Source organism: Zingiber officinale, chromosome 2B, assembly GCF_018446385.1.
Source record: "Zingiber officinale cultivar Zhangliang chromosome 2B, Zo_v1.1, whole genome shotgun sequence".
NCBI classification, from domain to species: domain Eukaryota; kingdom Viridiplantae; phylum Streptophyta; class Magnoliopsida; order Zingiberales; family Zingiberaceae; genus Zingiber; species Zingiber officinale.
The window spans coordinates 52,478,027-52,497,573 of NC_055989.1; the positions used below are offsets into that span (position 1 = coordinate 52,478,027).

A 19,547-nucleotide genomic window follows, 5' to 3' on the forward strand; every position below is an offset into this window, starting at 1 on the left:
ACTTAACATCATTGATTCCAAATTTAACTTATCTGTTCTTAATGGTTTAGATTTGAATCGCAAGCGGAACTTAACACTATTGATTCAAATCTACCTAAGTTATTAATTCCATAAATATTAATTTCCAAAATTGGCTTCTAGGACTGCATGGCGAGGCACATGGCCTTCTTGGATATAGGAGCAACCACCACCGCCTAGGCAAAGCCTTTTAAAGAAAGCTAATATTTATTTCCTTAAATAACTCTAGGTTAACCAAAAGAAACAATCGAATCACAAGTTCGAAAAAGAAGAAAACACAAACTCGAAAAATAAATTCAAAAAACTAGATCTAATTGCCTCTTGTATTTAGAATTCTTACAAAGAAAATAACTAGTATGATGCGGAAGAAAACTACTAGTTATACCTTCTCTTTGTAAGCTAATAACCTCGAGATCTTCTGCCGTATTCCTCGCCTCGCCTTGGATGTCGTGTGGGCGACGATCCTCCAAGATGAACACCACCCAAAAGCCTCCTTCCTCTTCTTGTAAAATCCGGCCACCACCACCACCACAAGGAGAAGAGAGCAAAAGGGAAAAAGAGAGAAGAAAGGGAGAGGGCCGGCCACACCAAGGTCTCCAAACAAGAGAATAAGAATTGTTGTTTTATAAGGTCTCCTCACCCCTTCTTTTATATTACTTGCCCAAGGCAAATAAGGGAAGAATTTTACAAAAATTAAAATCTTCCTCTAATTTTTCCTTTTCCCTTTTATTTTTCCTTTTCTTTCCTCTTGATTGAATCAATCACCAAAATTAATTGGATGATGATTTTATTATTTTAATATGGCCGGCCACCTTGCTTGGGCACCAAGCAAGGTTGGTCGGCCCCCACAAGAGAAAGAAATAAATATTTTTTATATAAAATTTTACAAGCTCTCTTTCCTAAAGTAAGAGTTAAAAAAGGAAAGTTCTAATAATTAAAACTATGTTTTAAAATTTAAAACTTCTCTTATAAAATTTCCTTTTTTAACATGGTGATAGAAAATTTAAATTTTAAAACTTCTTTTCCTTTTTTTTCTTAAACCATGAGGATGGTTAAAAAAGGAAAGTTTTAAAATCTTTTAAACTCTCTATTTAAACATGTGGCCTAATTCAAATAAGGAAAGTTTTAAAAATTAAAATCTCTCTTTTAAAACTTATAGTTTTCTACAAAGAGAAGATTTTAAAAATTTAAAACAACCCTCCCTTTTTGAATTATTGTGGTCGGCCCCTTCATGCTTGGTCACTAAGCAAAGGGCTGACCCCTATAGGAGAGGATGTGGCCGGCCCTTGCTTGGTCACCAAGCATTGGACCGACCCACTTCTTGGACACCAAGAAGAGCCTTACATTTGGATGGACTTGAGGCTATAATGAAGCTACAACAGGGACCTAGAGGAGAAATTGGTTTTGGCCTTCCGATGAGCTTGAGTATCCCGTGTTCGCCCCGAACACACAACTCAAGTTCATCGATAATAACTCATTCCACTAGAGAGTTATTACCGCACTACCGCACCAATCCCAAATTACATGATGGGTTCCTTCTTATCATGAGTGTGTTAGTCTCCCTGTGTTTAAGATTACGAATGTCCACTAATTAAGTAAGTTACTGACAACTCACTTAATTAATATCTACCTCCAAGAGTAGTACCACTCAACTTTATTGTGATGTCGGACTAAGTCCACCTGCAGGGTTTAACATGACAATCCTTATGAGCTCCTCTTGGGGACATTCTCAACCTAGATAACTAGGACACAGATTCCTTCTATAATCAACAATACACACTATAAGTAATATCATTTCCCAACTTATCGGACGTATTGATTTATCGAGCTAAACCTCACCCTTTGATAAGTCTAAGAAATAAATATTAAATATATGTGCTTGTTATTATATTAGGATTAAGAGCACACACTTCCATAATAACTAAGGTCTAGTTCTTTTACTAAGTCAGTACAAAAAGAACATACCTAAATGATCCTACTCAATACACTTAAAGCATATTAGTGTAATTTATTAGTCAAGATAAACTAATACTTAATTACACTACGACTATACTGATAGTTTGTTCCTTTCTATCTTAGTCGCGAGCAACTGTTTATAATTTATAGAGAACCGACAACATGATCTTCTAAGTGTGACACCACACTCCATGTTGTCTACTATATAAATTAATTGAACAATTATATTTAATAAATAAATGCAGATATTGACCAATGTGATTCTTTTATTTTAACAAATAAATGTTTACAAAAGCTAGGCTTTTAGTATACACTCCAACAGGAAGTTCAATTCCCGAGCTGGCTCGTAAATGTCATACTGGTCTCGAAGCCGGGCAACTAGTGGTGAGTCTGCATCGACTTTCGGGACCTCAATAAAGCATGCCCAAAGGACTTCACCCCATTGCCTTAGATTGATCAAATGGTAGACTCCACTGCTGGGTGCGAGTTGATATGCATGTTGGACGCGTATCAAGGGTACCACCAAGTGTCGCTCGCCCAGAAAGATCAGGAAAAGGTCAACTTCATTACGGTCGACGGAACGTACTGTTACAATATCATGCCGTTCGGACTGAAGAACGCTGGAGCTACTTATCAGAGGCTGATGAATAAAGTGTTCTGACGGCAGATCGGCTGTAACATTGAGGTATACGTCGACGACATATTAATCAAATCCCTTCGAGCAGCTAACCTATGTACAGATATCAAGGAGACCTGCCAAACACTTAGGACATACAGAATCAAGCGGAATCCAAACAAGTGTCTATTCAACGTAAAGAACGGGCGATTCCTGGGCTACATCGTCACCGAGCGGGGCATTAAGGCAAACCCTAGCAAAGTAAAAACACTACAAGACATGCCGCCGCCAAGAAATTTAAAGGAAGCCCAATGTCTCACCGGTCGGATAATAGCATTATCTCGATTCATCCCCAAAGCATTCGACCGGAGCTTGCCATTCTTCAAGATACTGCGCCGAGCCACCAAATTCCAATGGGACAAGGAGTGCGATTGGGCGTTCGAAGAACTTAAGGAGTATCTCAACTCATTGCCTGTACTAGCTAATACAGTTGTCGACGAGCCCCTCCAAATTTACCTATCTTCAACCGAGCATGCAGTCGGCTCGGCTCTAGTGAGGCAGAACGGCAAGGAACAGCCGATATATTTCCTAAGTCATATATTGAAAGACGCCGAGTCCCGCTACACTGGTCTCGAGAAGTTGGCTTATACGTTGGTACTCGTCGCTCGGAGGTTTCGCCCGTACTTCCTCGCTCACTCCATCATCGTAATGACCAATAGTCCCTTGGGGCGGGTCCTCAATCCAGAAGCATCCGGATGGCTGATCAAATGGACGACGGAGCTCAGCGAGTTCGACATCCAATATCAGCCCCGAACGATGATCAAGGCGCAGTCCTTGGCAGATTTCGTTACTGAGGTACAAAATACCGAGCCAGAAACCCTTTGGAGGATATACGTGGATAGTTCATCTACTCGGCAGGGGAGCGGGGTCGACATATTGCTCATCTCCCCCCAAGAGGAGCGGATGCAGCTGTCCGTTCAACTTGACTATAGGGCAATAAATAATGAAGCCGAATACGAGGCACTCATAGCCGGCCTACAAGCTGCCCGGCACGTCAGATCCATCAAGGTCCTCATCCATTCGGACTCTCAATTGACCACTCAGCAGTTGACCGGGACATTCGAGATAAGTAACGTGCGACTCAAGCTCTACGCTGAAGCCTTCAGAAAACTAAAGACCAACTTTTAGGAGGTCGTCATACAGAAGATCGCCCGGTAGGAGAACCAGGCTGCAAACAAGCTGGCCAAGTTAGCCATCTCGTTATCGCCAATCGTCATAGCACAACCGATCGAGCAGGTAGCCCTAGTGGCTCATTGGCCAGAAAGATTCTACTGGCCGGATACTTCTGGCCGAGCCTCCAAGACGATGTCGCCCGGACGATGGCTACCTATCTATCTTGCTAGAAATATCATAGCCTCTTGCACCGACCGACCGAGGAGATGAAAGCGTCAACAGTCTCTTGTCTGTTCGACCAGTGAGCCATGGACATTGTTGGGTCATTCCCCATGGCAACAGGTCAACAGAAGTTCCTACTCATCACAGTGGATTATTTCTCCAAATGGGTTGAAGCCGAGCCGCTGGCAAGAATAACCGAACAGATGGTCATGAAGTTCATCTGGCAGCATATCATCTGCCGGTTCGACATCCCCCGCCGGCTTGTCTCAGATAATAGAAGGCAATTCGCCGGAGAGAAACTCAGAGAATGGTGCGGAGGGTATGGTATTCAGCAAGGATTCAAGCGGCGACCTTAAACCCACGACTTCGTCAAATCGTCGAGCAGCGACGTTAAACGCGAGTCCCCATCGACTGTCGAGTGGCGACCTTAAACCCACGACTTTGTCAAATCGTCTAGCGGTGACATTAAACGTAAGTCTCCATCGACGATCGAGCGGTGACCTTAAACCCACGACTTCGTCAAATCATCGAGCGGTGACGTTAAACGCGAGTCTCCATCGACGGCCAAGCGGCAACCTTAAACCTAAGTCTTCGTCAAATCATCGAGAGACAATGTTAAACGCGTGTCTCCATCAATGGTTGAGTGGTGACCTTAAACCCACAACTTCGTCAAATCATCGAGCGGCGACGTTAAACGCGTGTCTCCATCGACGGTCGAGCGACAACCTTAAACGCAAGTCTTCGTCAAATCGTCGAGCGACGACATTAAACGCGAGTCTCCATTGACGGTTGAGTAGCGACCTTAAACCCAAGTCTTCGTCAAATCGTCGAGCGGCGACGTTAAACGCAAGTCTCCATCAACGGTCGAGAAGCGACCTTAAACCCAAGTCTTCGTCAAATCATCGAGCAGCGACGTTAAACACGGGTCTTCATTGATGGTCGAGCGGCGACGTTAAACTCGAAAGAAGGTATAAACCTTCCTCAATTCCTACAATTGCACTCGTAGGGCGGAGCGGCTAACCGTAGAAATGCCGCTCAGGCAAGCTTCCTCGAAGGTGTTGTTCGTTCGGGGTGATACGCACAAACACCATGGAAGGTTAAAGGCAGTCATACAAGGAGAATTATAAAAAGAAAGCTCCGCCAAACGGGTGAACATTCATTGCAAAAAGGGGGTGCCCCTCTGAGCGGGCAGGCTTACATTCAAAAAGAAAATTTTCTACAAGATGGACGCTCAGCCTCACTCTAGATAATTAAAAACGTCATCAGGCAGTGAGTCGGTCAGCTTGCTGTGATTGATGACATTGTTTGTCAGTATGGTGGGAAGATGGTCATTTGCCTTGAGCTATTGGAGCGTCCTGTCAATAGCCAATTCGAAGATCCGGACGATCCGCTGGATGACCTTATCAGTGAATTTGTCCGAGCGAAGGTAAGCCTGCTTCAGCGCTTCAAGCCTGCCCGATTCGCCTTCTTGATATATCACCAGAGCCGAACAGGAGGCTTCCAAAGCATCCTCAGTAGCTTTCAGCTCCCCCCGTAGGGAAGACTCTTAAGCCAAGCGGCAGCTCCGCTCGGCGACCAGAAAGTCTTCAGCTTCCTTTAGCTTTTGGGCGAGATTTCGAGCCTCCTGGTTTTTTAGCTCCAGATCGGCGATGACTCAGTTCTTCCTCATCGTGGCCGACTCAATTTTCTTATCAAAGGTGCTAACCTGTGTGTTGAGCCGGCCCAGCATAACTTCCTGGCCAGCAGTCTTCTGCCACTCGACCTCGAGGAGCTTGTTGGCCTTCCTGGGAGTCAACCGCCGTTAAACCTCGGCTCGCCAATTCCTTTGCAGCGACAGCCTCAACCTCGGCATCCTTAAGCTTTGTGAAGTCGGCCACCCGCGCTCGCATCATGACTTCGACTGCAAGAGATGGAAAAGAAATTAGTTTGACTCAAAAGAAAGGATTAGATAATGGCGTACCTAAGCCGCTCGAGAGCTTGGTGCGGATCAGGCTCAGTCCGAAGATGTACATGACACCTTCCAGTAGCAGATTATGAATGTCATATTTTTGACCAGGCAGCATGAAGGTAGTCCGAGCGGCTCTTATTCTTCTTCAAATCTGGTTGGGGTGGTAGGCCTACCTGCCAGCGGGTTCGGAAGCTAGGCCATTCGGGAAGGAGTACAAAGAAGAAATATTCCTTCCAATGTTTATTGGAAGTTGGCATTTTGTCAAAGAAGACTAGCTCGATCCGAGACTGAAATAGAAAAGTCCGCAGCTCAAACTGCTTGGATAATAAAAGTAATGAAAAACTCGAGGAGTCAAAGGAATGTCGTGCAACCGAAACAACATGATAACGTCGCACAGCAAGCAAAAAGAGTTCGGCACAAGTTGTGGAAGGGGGACATGGAAATAGTTAAACGAAGACCAGTCACAAAATGGTCTCAGAACAGACATATAGTGTTGATCGGCGGGGTTGTTTGACCGATCGGATGGAGAGGCTAGAATGATCTTGTGATCAGAAGAAATATCGAAGACGTTCCTAAGGCTCTCAGCGTCACCCGCGTCAAACTTGATCTCCATGGTAGTATACCAGAGTCCAGGAACGGGGTCTGACGGCTGTGAAGAGCTTGCCATTTTCGGAAAATGAGAAAACAAGGTTCGATGGGAAGAAATGGGGACGGAAAACCCAAAGCGAACACTGGAAAGCCGTGGAGAGCTAAAGGAACTACAAAAGGTTGAAGGCGAGAAGGTTCAGGAGAGCTTACGGAAGGAAAGGAAAGGTTGCTGCAGAAGATAGAAGGTCGTCGGAGCACTGATCGCATAGGAAGTCGTCGGTGGCACTCGAACAAAACGCGAAGGTGGGAAAACGACGATGGCTATACAAGGTTATAAACCTCTGGCTCGGCTGAGTGGAGAAGTCGGATCTAGGGCGTGAAACCCAAGACACAGATCCAGCCGTGGAATTCAAACTGCCAGATGTCACATCGAAGCCTGTTGCTTCAAGCATGTGGCGACTGCGACGGCGACACGTGGCATTTCCTCACTGGTACACATTTAATGAATGTTATTAACAGGCGTGGGCACGTGCTCGACCTTAATGAGGGCGATTTGCATGAATTCCCAAGAGATTCAGGTAACAACGGTGTTGACCGCATATGCGAAGCGCCGATCGGCTCCAAGAATCGGTCGTATGGCTGACCGACACCCTTCGACAGACCGACCAGGATCCATCAGTAGCCAGGCCGATTGGCTAACTGATCCCCAGACTTCTTGTCCAGTTAGTCGGACTTGCAAGCCTCTTTCGACTAGACTTGAGGGGGAGGCATGTGATGCGGGGATAAGGAGGGTCCTACCCCCGCGGAGGGTCGGTGCCACGGTGGAGGTCAAAGTCAAGGCGGTCAACTCCCTTGTATCATCGGCCGATTGGGCAACCTGCTCACCCGATCGGGATAATGAAGATCTGATCCGGCATCATCATAGCTCGGCAAGATTCTGAGCTTTCGACGCTCAGAAAGACAAGTGCCAAGTATCTGCAAGTGCACGCTGAGCAGCCACCCCGCTCGGCCTTATATCGATCTATAAGAACAGCGGGGCGGATTGACGACTGAGCTGCATATAAATAGAAGGGCGGCCGAGCAATTTTACCGCTCGGCCAGATAGGGACTTATGGGCCAGGACAGTGGGAGCATTGGCAGAAAGGGAGAATTCGAGCCGAGCGGCTATCCTGCTCGGCCCAATAAAAGACAATGCTATCCGGAGATTATCTTTTTGGGAGCAAGCACCGCTGACAAGCGGCATGGTCGGCGGCTAGTTCAGACGGAAGATCATACCGCGGAAGTTTCCACTGTCACGTCAGAGATATACTCGGTTTGTTAAGATATGGTGTCAGGGACACTTTCCTGACATGTCTTTTTAGGAAAAGTTTTGAGAAGAGTGCACGCCTCAAGGAGCGTGCACACGCGCCCCTGGAGCCGTATATAAAGGACCCCAAGCTTCAACGGAGGAATGCTAATTTTTCACTGTAGTCACACTGTTACTCTGTCTGTTACTCCGCTTCCTTGTATCCACATCGCCGGTGACTGACTTGAGCGTCGGAAGGCCATCACCGGGGAACCCCTCCCTGACTCAGCACTAACACTGCTGTGGTTGCAGGTCCCTCTAACTCGGAGTCCATGTACGGTCAACAGAAGCGCCACATCCCAAGCATCCATCGCCTCAACTCTCGGACAGGATGACTTGGTATTTTAATTTTTCAAATATTCAAATAAGTATTTTTTTTCAAAATCGATCAAATGTGGCGTTTATAATTCCTAAAAATATGCATCTAATTTTCAAATTTACCAAGAATATACTTATTTCTCATTTTGTTCTTCCCATTCATTATTATGATATTATATTTATGTGATAAAAAGTTAGAACACTCGTCTCAGTAGGGGCAGATTCAACTGGAGTGGCATCAGTGGACGTCTCCTTTTACAAAAAAAAAAAAATAGATCCGTTATCTTAGCAGCCCTCCTAATGTCAGCCCCATGAATATAAAGAGAGGTCCATGTGGACGTCTCCCTTTACAGATAATATAACTCATAGTATTATAAGATTTTACTAGGGAAGATGAAGAATATCATCCCCTATTCTTATAAAAATTAATCATGTTGAGTTTAATCATAATCGTCCCTTCATATTTAAACTCGTCAATCAATCTTACAATTAGAGAAAGTAAAACAGGGTAAATTATGAGTACGAGGAGTGATATTATATTTAAAGTATAACATCACGTGGTATAATATCACTGTGATATTATATTTTAAAAATTAATACGATTATGATGATTCATTTCAAATATCAGTACTAATTTTTAAAATATAACACTATGATAACACTGATTTTAGGGTTTACGTAGTGTTAAAATTATCTTAATTTTGAAAAATTAATATTACAGTAATAGTGTTTGAGTACGACAGTAATATTGATTTTTTTAAAAAATAATATTATAATAATATTTTTCTCTGAAATCAGTATTACATAATAATATTATTGTTTTTAATGCAATTCATTGATGATTGACGGGAAGGATAAATTAAAAAGAAGTGCATAATTCCATAAGTTAAGTGCATTATTTTTCAAATGATGTGTTTTAATTAAGAACACACGGGGTGATTATCCAAAATTAACCTCCTTCCCTTGCCTTCTTACAACATTGTTGTATCGGGACTTTGATATAGTTGAAGGATGTTCAATTGTCATTCAAATATCTACGAAATGAGACTCGCAATTAAATGATGGGAGGCTTTTGAGTCATCCATAATTATATGACTTGATTACTCTTTTATTTTTTTCTTACAAAACTGATCACGGTCACTTAACTATAAGTCCATAGCCAAGACTTCCAATCTCTTGGCTCTGAAATCGTAGTTGAGTTGATCGTTAAATCGGGAGCACTTGGCTTGGTGGTGATTTCATAAACAATATGTCTACAAATTTTGCCCAAATTAAAACAAAAATGTTTATATTGACAATTATTGTGAAATGAGGAAACTCGAGGACATCTTCGCCCTGATCTTGTCGGTGCGCCCCCCTTTGCTCTGAGGGGACCCTCTATGGAATCTTTTTGACATTTTCGAGTTTTACGCCCCTTCAATTTAACTCGTCCTCTATATATGGAAGAGGTTGAGTTGGCAGATGTGGATCAAGCAACCTGCACTCGATCCGACTGATCACCATGGCTGGATTATTGGCCCCACTGCTTTGTCATGCCCCCTGCTTTGTCAGAGGATGCATGCCTTTTATTTGGGACGAAACGGATCATCATGGAATAGTAAACAAAGATCACCTTGAATGGTTGTATGCTTGATATGTGTATAGTCTTTTTGGGACGATCTAATGATTACTGTATAAGATATTGTCATCATAGGTTCAGAGATTCGAATCTCAGCATAATCAAGGTTATTATGTAAAAGGTTGTCTATATATCTCGATAATGATATGATATTGTTCACTTTTGATTTAGGTCCTCATGGCTTAACTCTTGGATTCTACCCAAAAGACTTCATACCAATAGAGATATCATGCATTCTTTTAACCCCATGATTTTTACCAAATCTTTCTAATTTGGGACTTTGATTGAACCCCAACAATCCTCCTCTAAACGAAGGATCACAATTACTCTCATGGTCCGGACCTTCCCGCGAGCATCTGGTCACTCTGATATGCTATGGGCCTCCCCGCAAGCATCCACACCTGATCACCTTGATCTACTCCGGACCTCCCTGCGAGCATCCAGTCACCTTGACCTACTTGCCTCCCCGCGAGAATCTGGTCATCCTGACCTGCTCTAAGCCTCCTCGCAAGCATCTTGTTATCCTAACCTGCCCCAGGCCTCCCCACGAGTATCCGGTCAATCTTGATCTACTTCGGGCTTATCCGTGAACATATGGTCACCTTGATCTGCTTCGGGCCTCCCTACGAGCATCCGGTTATCCTGACCTACTTGTCTCACTGCAAGTATCCGGTCTCCTTGACCTGCTCCAGGCCTCCCCGTAGGCATCCAATCATCCTGACTTGCTCTAGTCCTCCCCACGAGCATCTGGTCACCCTGACCTGCTTCGGGGCCTTTCCCATAAGCATCCGGTCATCCTGACCTGTTCTGGGCTTCCCCGTAAGTTGCTGGATCCGGTCAATCTTGACCTACTTCGGGCCTATCCGCGAGCATCTAGTCACCCTGACCTACTTGCTTCACCGTAAGTATCCGATCATCCTGACCTGCTCCAGGCCTCCCCGCAAGCATCTGGTCACCTTGACCTACTCCGGGTTCCTTGCGAACATCCGATCATCTTGACATACTTCGAGCCTCCCCTTGACTTCGTTCAAGACCGCCCCACATGATATCTGATTTGGACCATGACTTTGATACCATTTGTTGTGCAAAAAGATGTCCATATATCTGCACAATGACATGATATTGTCCACTTGGGGTCTTGGTCCTCATGGTTTTGTCTTGGGTTATACCCAAAAGGCCTCATGTCAATGGAGATATCATGTATCCTTTTAATCCTATGATCTTTACCAAATCTTTCTAATATGAGACTTTGATTAAACCCCAACAGAGGTAAATGTCTCCCTTATATATATATATGTGTTATTTACTATTTAAAAGACTAGTAGTCGTTCGTAATTTACCTCCTCCGTATTGATACTGGATGAATTGAAGAAAATACTAGGGACGAACGTATTCATCTTTTATCACCATGATTAATCTGTGTAAAATAACAATCGATAGAATTTAAGTCAAATTTTATATCTTTTTTATTCATTTCTATCTATTATATTCATCATTATATCCATCTCATATACATCAAATATTTAACTTTTATTAATATCCCTTATTTCTATATCCATTCGAGTATTAGATATCTCTATATTTACCCATCATTTTATTACTATATATAATTTTTTAAAAACAAACAGATTCGTTCAAGATAAAAAGATAAATTAAATTTTTTTCAGTAAGAAAATGGACTCAAAATATAAACCTCCATATCCAAACTCAAAAATATTCATATATCTAAATGCTTAATAATTTAGTTGAGTCTAGGTATTTCCTCTGTATTTTTCGCCATCCAAATAGGATATTAAATTTTTTATTAAATTCGGATAAAATTATCATATAGGTAGAGATCCTCTCCTTATCAGTAAACAAGGAAATGGAAATGCGTGCATGATTGTTGAATAGCTGTCTCCCTGCAGGGCCAGTGAGCTGGCACATGGCACATGAAAGGACCAGCGAATGCGCATCGCCAAGTTTTTTAAAGATATTTTTCTGATTATATATATAATTGATATGAAGTTGCCGGCATTTCTTACTGCTTACCGTATATTTTTAGATACGTAGGAGTTTTTAAATATTAAATATAAGAATAATATCCGCACACTTAATTTTTTAAAATATTAAAATCAAGCATTTAAAAAAAAAACATTTGTTCGACCGAAGCCCGAATATCTGAATTATAAAATATATATTGTTAAAAGAGTAAACTCAACAACGATTAAATTGTGTCTCACGGCCCTTCAATTTACCTCCTCGCCGTCTATAAATAGAAGCGATCGAGTTGCAGATCTTGATCAGGCAACCTTCACTCGATTCGACTGATCAGCATGGCTGGCCTCGTCATCCTTTCCGCTTTTCTCCTCGGCTTCCTCCTGCCTTCCTCCATGGCCGACAACGTTCTCTACTCTGGCGACACGCTGTACAGCGGCCAGTCCCTCACCCAAGGCAGTTACAGCCTCACCATGCAGTCCGACTGCAACCTCGTGCTCTACGACTACGGCCGGGCGGTCTGGTCCTCCGGCACCTACAACCGCGGCTACAACTGCATCCTCCGCATGCAGAACGACGGCAACCTCGTCATCTACAGCAACAACAACGCCATTTGGGCGAGCAACACCGGCGGACAGCAAGGCCACTTCGTTCTCATCCTACAGCGCGACCGCAACGTCGTCATCTACGGCTGCCCCAGCTGGGCCACCGGCACCAACACCGCCAACTCCAAAGGCGTCGTGGTCGTCGAGCACGGCCGGAACGACACTTCCGCCGCCATGGTGGTGGTCGTGCCGGAGGGTGACGAGCCCCAGAACCGGAAGATCGCCATGGTGATCAATAATTAACTGATCGGCTCCACGACGAGCCGCTGATCACTTTTATGTTGAACAAATAAAACGAGTGAGAAGCGAGGCCGCATAAATAATTAGCTACTTCGCTAGCTACACAACCGCGCTAGCCGCCTTCTCCTTGTTCTGCACTCTTAATTTGGTGTGAATTGATGAGCTTATGTAGTTCCTTTTCCGTTATGCATCGATCGATGTAAAATAAAACCTTGAGCAGTGTTCGAAGAACTAGCTATATACAGCACCAGCGGGAAAGCAATCGGCACCGAGCTCGACGATCTTGTTCAATCAGAACCTCAATAATAGAATATAACTCTAAAGATCATATTAAAAAAAAAGAAAGAGGAAAAGGGAGCTTTTAAGTACTAAATCTCTAACAACCATCCCTCCTCTTTAAAACAGAGGAAGAGAGGTGGAGCCTACATTGTTAACAGCACCATAATCTATCTACATTACCGATGGAAGCTATATAGCGAAGAGGAAAATAGAATAACTATGAAGCATGAAATTATAGAAGAAAAGGAAATTAGGAAAGAAAGGCTGAGTGGAACTATAGATTGAAAGATACAATTGATTGGATAAAAATAAGATTAAATAATAAAATTGTTGATTACTTTTGTTTATCTATAAAGGAACAATTTATAAATAGGCTTCATTAGGGATGGCAATGGGGCGGGGCGGGGGCGGGTTTGTCATTTCCTTCCCCGTCCCGTTCTTATTTTTTCGGGTTCGGGGATTCCCCTAACCCGAACCCACGGGTTCGGGGATTCTCCATCCCCGCCCCATGTCATTAGTCGAAACTTGTGTGTTAGAGATCCAAAGTAATTTTGTCCTAGTTAACAATATATACTCCATCTGACCTTCACTGTGGCCTCCTTCAAGAGGGATATTGTATAACTATAGTTCCTTTTCATGAACACACAAGTTTGAAGAAAGTATGTTGACAAGAATTGGCAAAATTACATCATTGTATCTCCCATCATGACAAGTATTCGGGGCGGGTTCGGGGATGGGGATAGTATTCCCATACCCGCCCCAAACCCGCCCCATCCCCGAAAAATCGGGGATCCCCATCCCCATTTCGGGTTTTCCCCGCGGGGCCCCAAACCCGTGAGGAAAATTGCCATCCCTAGGCTTCGTCAACTAACAAAGTAATAAATAAATAAAATATTATAAAACTACGTCAATTGAGAGAGTAATAAACTAAAGAAATAATTAATAAGTCTTAATTTTATTTTTATGTAATCATATTGAATGATTTTCTTTTACACCCCCTCCCTTTGCAACTAATTTAACAGGAGATCTTTGACGTTGAGTTTGCTTGCTAGCTTGTTGAAACATTATTTAAATAATAACTTAGTAAAGATATATGTAATTTGATCCTCTGTAGAAATATAAGAAATTCATAATTATTGAGTCATTACACGCTCTCGAACAAAATGAAAATCAATTTCCATATGACGAGTATGAAAAATTGGATTTGTTGTGAGATATGTTGCTCCAATATTATCACACTAAATTTTTAGTGTAATATTTAATGCAAGATGAAGTTCAGAGAGAAGTGATTGATACCAAATAATTTTAGACATTGTATTTGCTATAGCTTTATATTCTACCTCAGTGCTTAAACAAGATATCATAGGTTACTTTTTCGAATTCCATGAGATATGGTTTCATCTAAGAAATATTTCATATCCACTAGTAGAGCATCTCTCTTCAGGAGAACTTGCTCAATCCACATTACTATAGATATGTAATCTCGAGACAATTGACGATATAAAAGGAGACTGATGTATGCTCAAGGGTTGAAGATAGGAGAGATCATTTATCACTTCCGGAAGGCCCAATTACAAGACTACGGGCAAAACGTTTTAAGGAAGCACTAAATGGGCTAATCAAATAACATTGGGAGGACTATGAGCAAGGAGAAACCAAGATAATCGCAACTGCTAGTCGTGGCCTAATCCACGTAATCGGGCATAACCATCCATGACTGACCGCGCTTAACAGAAGAACGCTAATAAGCATGCGAAGCATGGGAACTCGTTCATGCATGAAGACTTAAGTATTTTAGATTGTTTAATGAAGCATGCGACTTGAGACTCTAATTGTGCATGCATTTATTTTGTTTTGGGTTTCTAGATAGCTTGCATTAGGCATGCAACATTGGGACTCTAATTGTGCATGTACTTATCTTGTATTTTTCCTTGTTCACTCCCATTATATAAGGGAGGGACATCTTAGTATGAAGCAACTTAGTTTTTGGTGAGATTGTGTGCTCTCTTAGTTCTTGAAAGAACTTGTTGAACTTATCGAGTCTACTCTCGTGGCGTTCAACCCATCGAAACTTATCACCCCTAGGTGTGGCGTTTCTTTCCTTCGTAGGCTTGGTTCGTGCCAATTCTTGGTTACGGGTCAAGGTTCACACTCTTGTTGTTTAGTTCTTGGGGTTCTATCCACCTTTGTTTCGGGTTCCATCACATTTATTGGTGGGGTTCGTATCATCTGGTATAAGAGCTTCGGTTCAAAGGAAAATGCAAATCTATCTTTACTTGTCGTTCATCCAAAAGCAAAAAAAAAAATCGTGAAAAAAAAGAGCGCGCAATAGAAAGAGAAAAAAGAAGAAGAAGAAGAAAGCGCAGAAAAAAAGTTGCTTGTGCAAATCGAAGTAAATTGTCTTCAACAATCCCTTTCTTATTTTCCTTACTCTCAAACTGTAAAATACCGGAAATAGACGAATATTAATAAGGGAATTTTCCGGAATTTTTGAAAATTTTTCGGGAATTTTTCGGAACTCGTATGGACGAGTTTACGGGGATAAAACTGGGCCCCAGGAAAAAGCCTGTTTGGGTTACTCCATTTAAGTGAGGAAATATTTATATTTCCTTTTCTTTTTATATTTTCTTTTTCTTATTTCTTATTTCTTTCTTCTCCCCGTGCCCTCACCCGCGCCTTTCTTCTTCTCTCACGCCGAAGCTCTAACTGCCTGCGGCAGTTCTTCTTCTCCTCTGCCGACGCCTCCTTCCTCTCGCATCTCCTGATCGCCACAGCCGATGCCGGCAGACGAGAGCTGCTATCCGAGCCCTAGCCTCTCCGATCTCCTCACGGCGCCACCTTTCCTCTGTGCCCTAGCCAGCCCGGCCGACCAGCGACTTCTCCTCCCTTCCTCTGGTCCGACGAGTTGCCGCCGGCCTTCCTTTTGCTCTAGCGCCAGCTGCCACCACCATTGTGCCTGCCGACACCGCCGTCTTCGACCCCAGCGCCGACCTCCTCGACTTGGTCGTGCTCTAGAGTCCTCAGCATTAGCGCCGACTCTTCTTCTCCTTTTCCGAGTGGAGGTTGCTTCCACGTTGTGCTGTTCAGTGGGTTTAGGAATTAGGGTTGGCTGTGGGTTGTTCTTGGGTCCGACAGCCACCTTCCAGCGGCTACTTTCCTCCGACAACAACGCCCCTAGTTGCGAATTAAGGTAAGATGAGTAAATTTATTTTCCTGAATTTAAGTTGTTATTGGAATAATATGGTTGAATCCCAAATCTGATCCGGGGTCTCCACTTTTGCCATTTCCTTTGATCAGAACAGTATACTGGAATCCTGAAGAGAAGTGGTTGCTATGGGTTGTTTCTTGGTTCAGCAGTCGCAGTTTGGACTGTGTATCAGTTGAGGAGGGTGAGAAGTGAGATCTTGGTCTCTGAGTTGCGATGGTGAGTTGCAGATTGACTGATATACTTTAAGGTGAGCATCTGTGTAGTGATAATTTTTTAAGTTAGTTAAGTGTGGATTATTGATGTAGGGTATTTGATTTAGAGGGCAACACCATTTACCTCGCTTCGGTCAGGTTTACTGGCAGCAAGAACGGCTGAGAAGTAAGGTAAGGTGTGGAGCATATGATACATGCTATAGATCATTGTTTTGATTCGATTATTTTTAGATAGATGATCATGTGTAGATTAATTCTTGTATACAGGATGATGGTCTTGTGATTAGGAATTTATTTAGCTATTTGTTTATACTTAGCTAAATTGTAGGATTTATCACAGGACCTTGACGCGAGACGAGTATCTCGACTACCGGTTTGGACTATTCTATTTGGAGGCGGGTACTTTTGACTTATGTCATTTGATATACACAGTAGTGAATTTAACAAGTTGCATTAATTATGTCCTTTATTTGTTTCGGTTAGTCACTACCCAATGTTTGATACATGATTGATTGATTGCTTGATTTGCATTCCATGTATACTTTATTTGTTTATACATGCTTATAGGGGGTAGTGATATACCATGCTTTACCATGTTCAGGACCTAGGTTTTTATACCTTCTGTGTACCTTTGATTCGATATGATTCGTTGACCTAGGGTGCACTTTTCTATATATATGGATTAGGTCAGGATGTTTTTATGGTTATTGCCATGCACCATTTGCATGATTGCATGCTGTGCGATAGTCCGCTCCATTATTGTTGAGCACATCGCCAGTTACATGGATCTGCACACACCACCACTCATGGGTTAGTGGTCGATTCGGGCAGAGTGTGTTGCAGCAGGGACTCTGTTAGGCACCGTTGGTCCGCTCATGGGTAGTGTGACACAACGTGTTATCCGGCAGGGATTCCTCCCCGTCATCGTGTACCGGGAGTTGAGAGCATTGCGCTCCCCCATTTATGATTTGGGGTAGGAGGATAGGTGTACTCCGACAGCATCCCGTCCACTCGGTCACTCATCAGGAGTAGTGACGACAGAGTGCACGGTTGTCACAACCCTACCCACTCGGCCTCACTATTGTGTGAGATGATCGACTGGCGTCAGGGGTGACCAGGACGCATCATTGGCATCATATGCATGATGCATTTATTGCTTGTGTTTGTGTTTGCTGCATTTATATGCTGCATATTGTTTGGATACCTATGTTTGACATGCATACAGGATTTCCTTATCCCTCGGACTGTTTGACCTTATACTCAGGTCCTGGTTAGTACAATTTCTCTCCTGTTTACTTCAGATGCATTTTTATCTTTCTTATCAGGAGACTGTACGCATGATTAGTGCTAGGTGTTATTTCCCTACTTTGTATATCAGTTGTACCTGCTGAGTGTTGGACTCACCCCGCCTCCATTGTTGTTATATTTCAGGTTGATGCTGTCAGGAGAGAGAGTTCCAGTTGCTAGTCCCCTGTAGACCATCAGCTATAGTTATCTTTGGTTTTGTTTATGCTTCTCATTTGACTATGTTTTAGACTTGGTTGATTTGATACTTGGATATTTTATTTTAGCTTTTCTCTATCAGACTTTGTTTTAGTCTTGTTTTGGATTTTACATATGGATATTGTAAGGAATCCTTCCGTTTGATGGACTTTTGGTATGATTTGGATTTTATTCTACTACATGTCTGCCTGGACGGCAGAAGAGGTGAGTTCGTCGGATTTGAGCTTTACGAGTGTAGTTGAGTAGGGTGGATTTCGAGTCAGAGTACTATTATTGTGATTACTATTATTAACTGCGTGGGTGTGATAGCCAGAGGCTGAATATCTATATAGCTGCGTGGTGATTGTTTTTATTTATTGTTATTATTCCAGCCGCCTGTGGCTGAGGTATATGTGTTATGTAGAAGTTTCAGATTGTCCGCCGTACAGGGGAGATACTGCCGAAATTTCTTCGGACAGGTACTCCTCTGGGGCGTGACAATTTAGTGGTATCAGAGCACATGTATACGACCTTTTGTTTTCGTATTTTTGATGTTTGGGATAACCTGATACCAATTTATTTACTTGGTATCAGAGCGCCAAGGTTGGCGATGCTTGTTGGATTTTTTTGTATTTTAGATTTTCGAGATTTATCTGATACCAATTTAGTGGTATCAGAGCGGGTTATGATACCTGTTTTTGGTGTTCTGGAGATTTATCGGATACCTGTTGTTGGTATTCTGAATATTTGGGTTAGCCAAGTTTGCGAGTCAAACTGGGCATTTTCGGATTTTTGATATGGTTATGTTTCGGATTTCCGTTTTGGATTTATATGGATTTCCGATGATTTTCTTGTTCGGAATTTTGAGGTCAGAAGTTGGGGACTGGACAACGATGGAACATCTCCAGACGGCAAATAAGTATGATGTTTATTTTATGATAGTTAGGACATCTATTAGCACTTTATCTTTATTACCTGTCTGGTTGTTGTGACCATATTACATGTGATGGGTTAGCCACTGACCTTGGTCGACCCTAATAGAGATCAAGGATTATAGTCACTGGTGATTTTTCATATCATAACATCAGTAGTTTTAGCTTCTGTTACTACTATTAGGAGATGGAGGCACATATCAGCCTCTGCTATTGTTAGCTGGGTAATGGATGATACCTATATATTCCTATGGACTTAGCCAGTAGAGTTTTTATACTCGTATCTTTTGGATATTAGGGTATCCGATACGATGAAAATTGGTCATTGGAGAGTTATCATGTTTGATCATTGTTGGGGAGACCTTGGCAATTCAATCGAAAGGTAATACATGATGGCCTCACAAATAGGTATACTTTTACTATGAAGGGACAACCTATTATTCTTGTACCATTGACTCCAAGACAAGTTATGAAGAACCAGTTGAGATTACAAAAAGAAAATGAAAAGAAGAGAGAAAAAGAAATTGAGAGAAAAAAATTGAGAAAAAAGAAGTAGAGAAAAAGAAAAAATGAGAGGAAAGAAGATGAGAGGAAAGAGACAAAAGGAGTGGGCAAGGAAAAAAAAGGAGAGAGAAAGAAAAATAGTTTTTATGTAAAAAAGAGTGAGATTAAATGAGCTTTGTTTTCAAATCAGCGGCCCCTTATCCTTTTGTATAAGGAGGTACTCCTGAGCACTAACAACCTTAACGATTCTTTGCCTAGTGTTATTGTTTCTCTCTTACAGGAATTCGAGGAGGTCTTTCCTGAAGA

The 19,547-nt window shown here is 42.5% G+C and overlaps 1 protein-coding gene across 1 annotated transcript; it reads left to right on the plus strand.

The window, feature by feature from the left end:
* The first annotated feature begins 12,056 nt into the window (after window positions 1-12,056).
* LOC122045644 (mannose-specific lectin-like) lies at window positions 12,057-12,855 on the plus strand. The gene has a single exon (XM_042605957.1). It carries the CDS (start codon window positions 12,118-12,120, stop codon window positions 12,625-12,627), a length of 510 nt encoding a protein of 169 aa, XP_042461891.1. The 5' UTR covers window positions 12,057-12,117; the 3' UTR covers window positions 12,628-12,855.
* Window positions 12,856-19,547: the final 6,692 nt, after the last annotated feature.

Coding starts and splice junctions, on each gene's coding strand:
- LOC122045644 (XM_042605957.1), top strand. CDS start 12,118: ATGGCTGGCCTCGTCATCCTTTCCGCTTTTCTCCTCGGCTTCCTCCTG.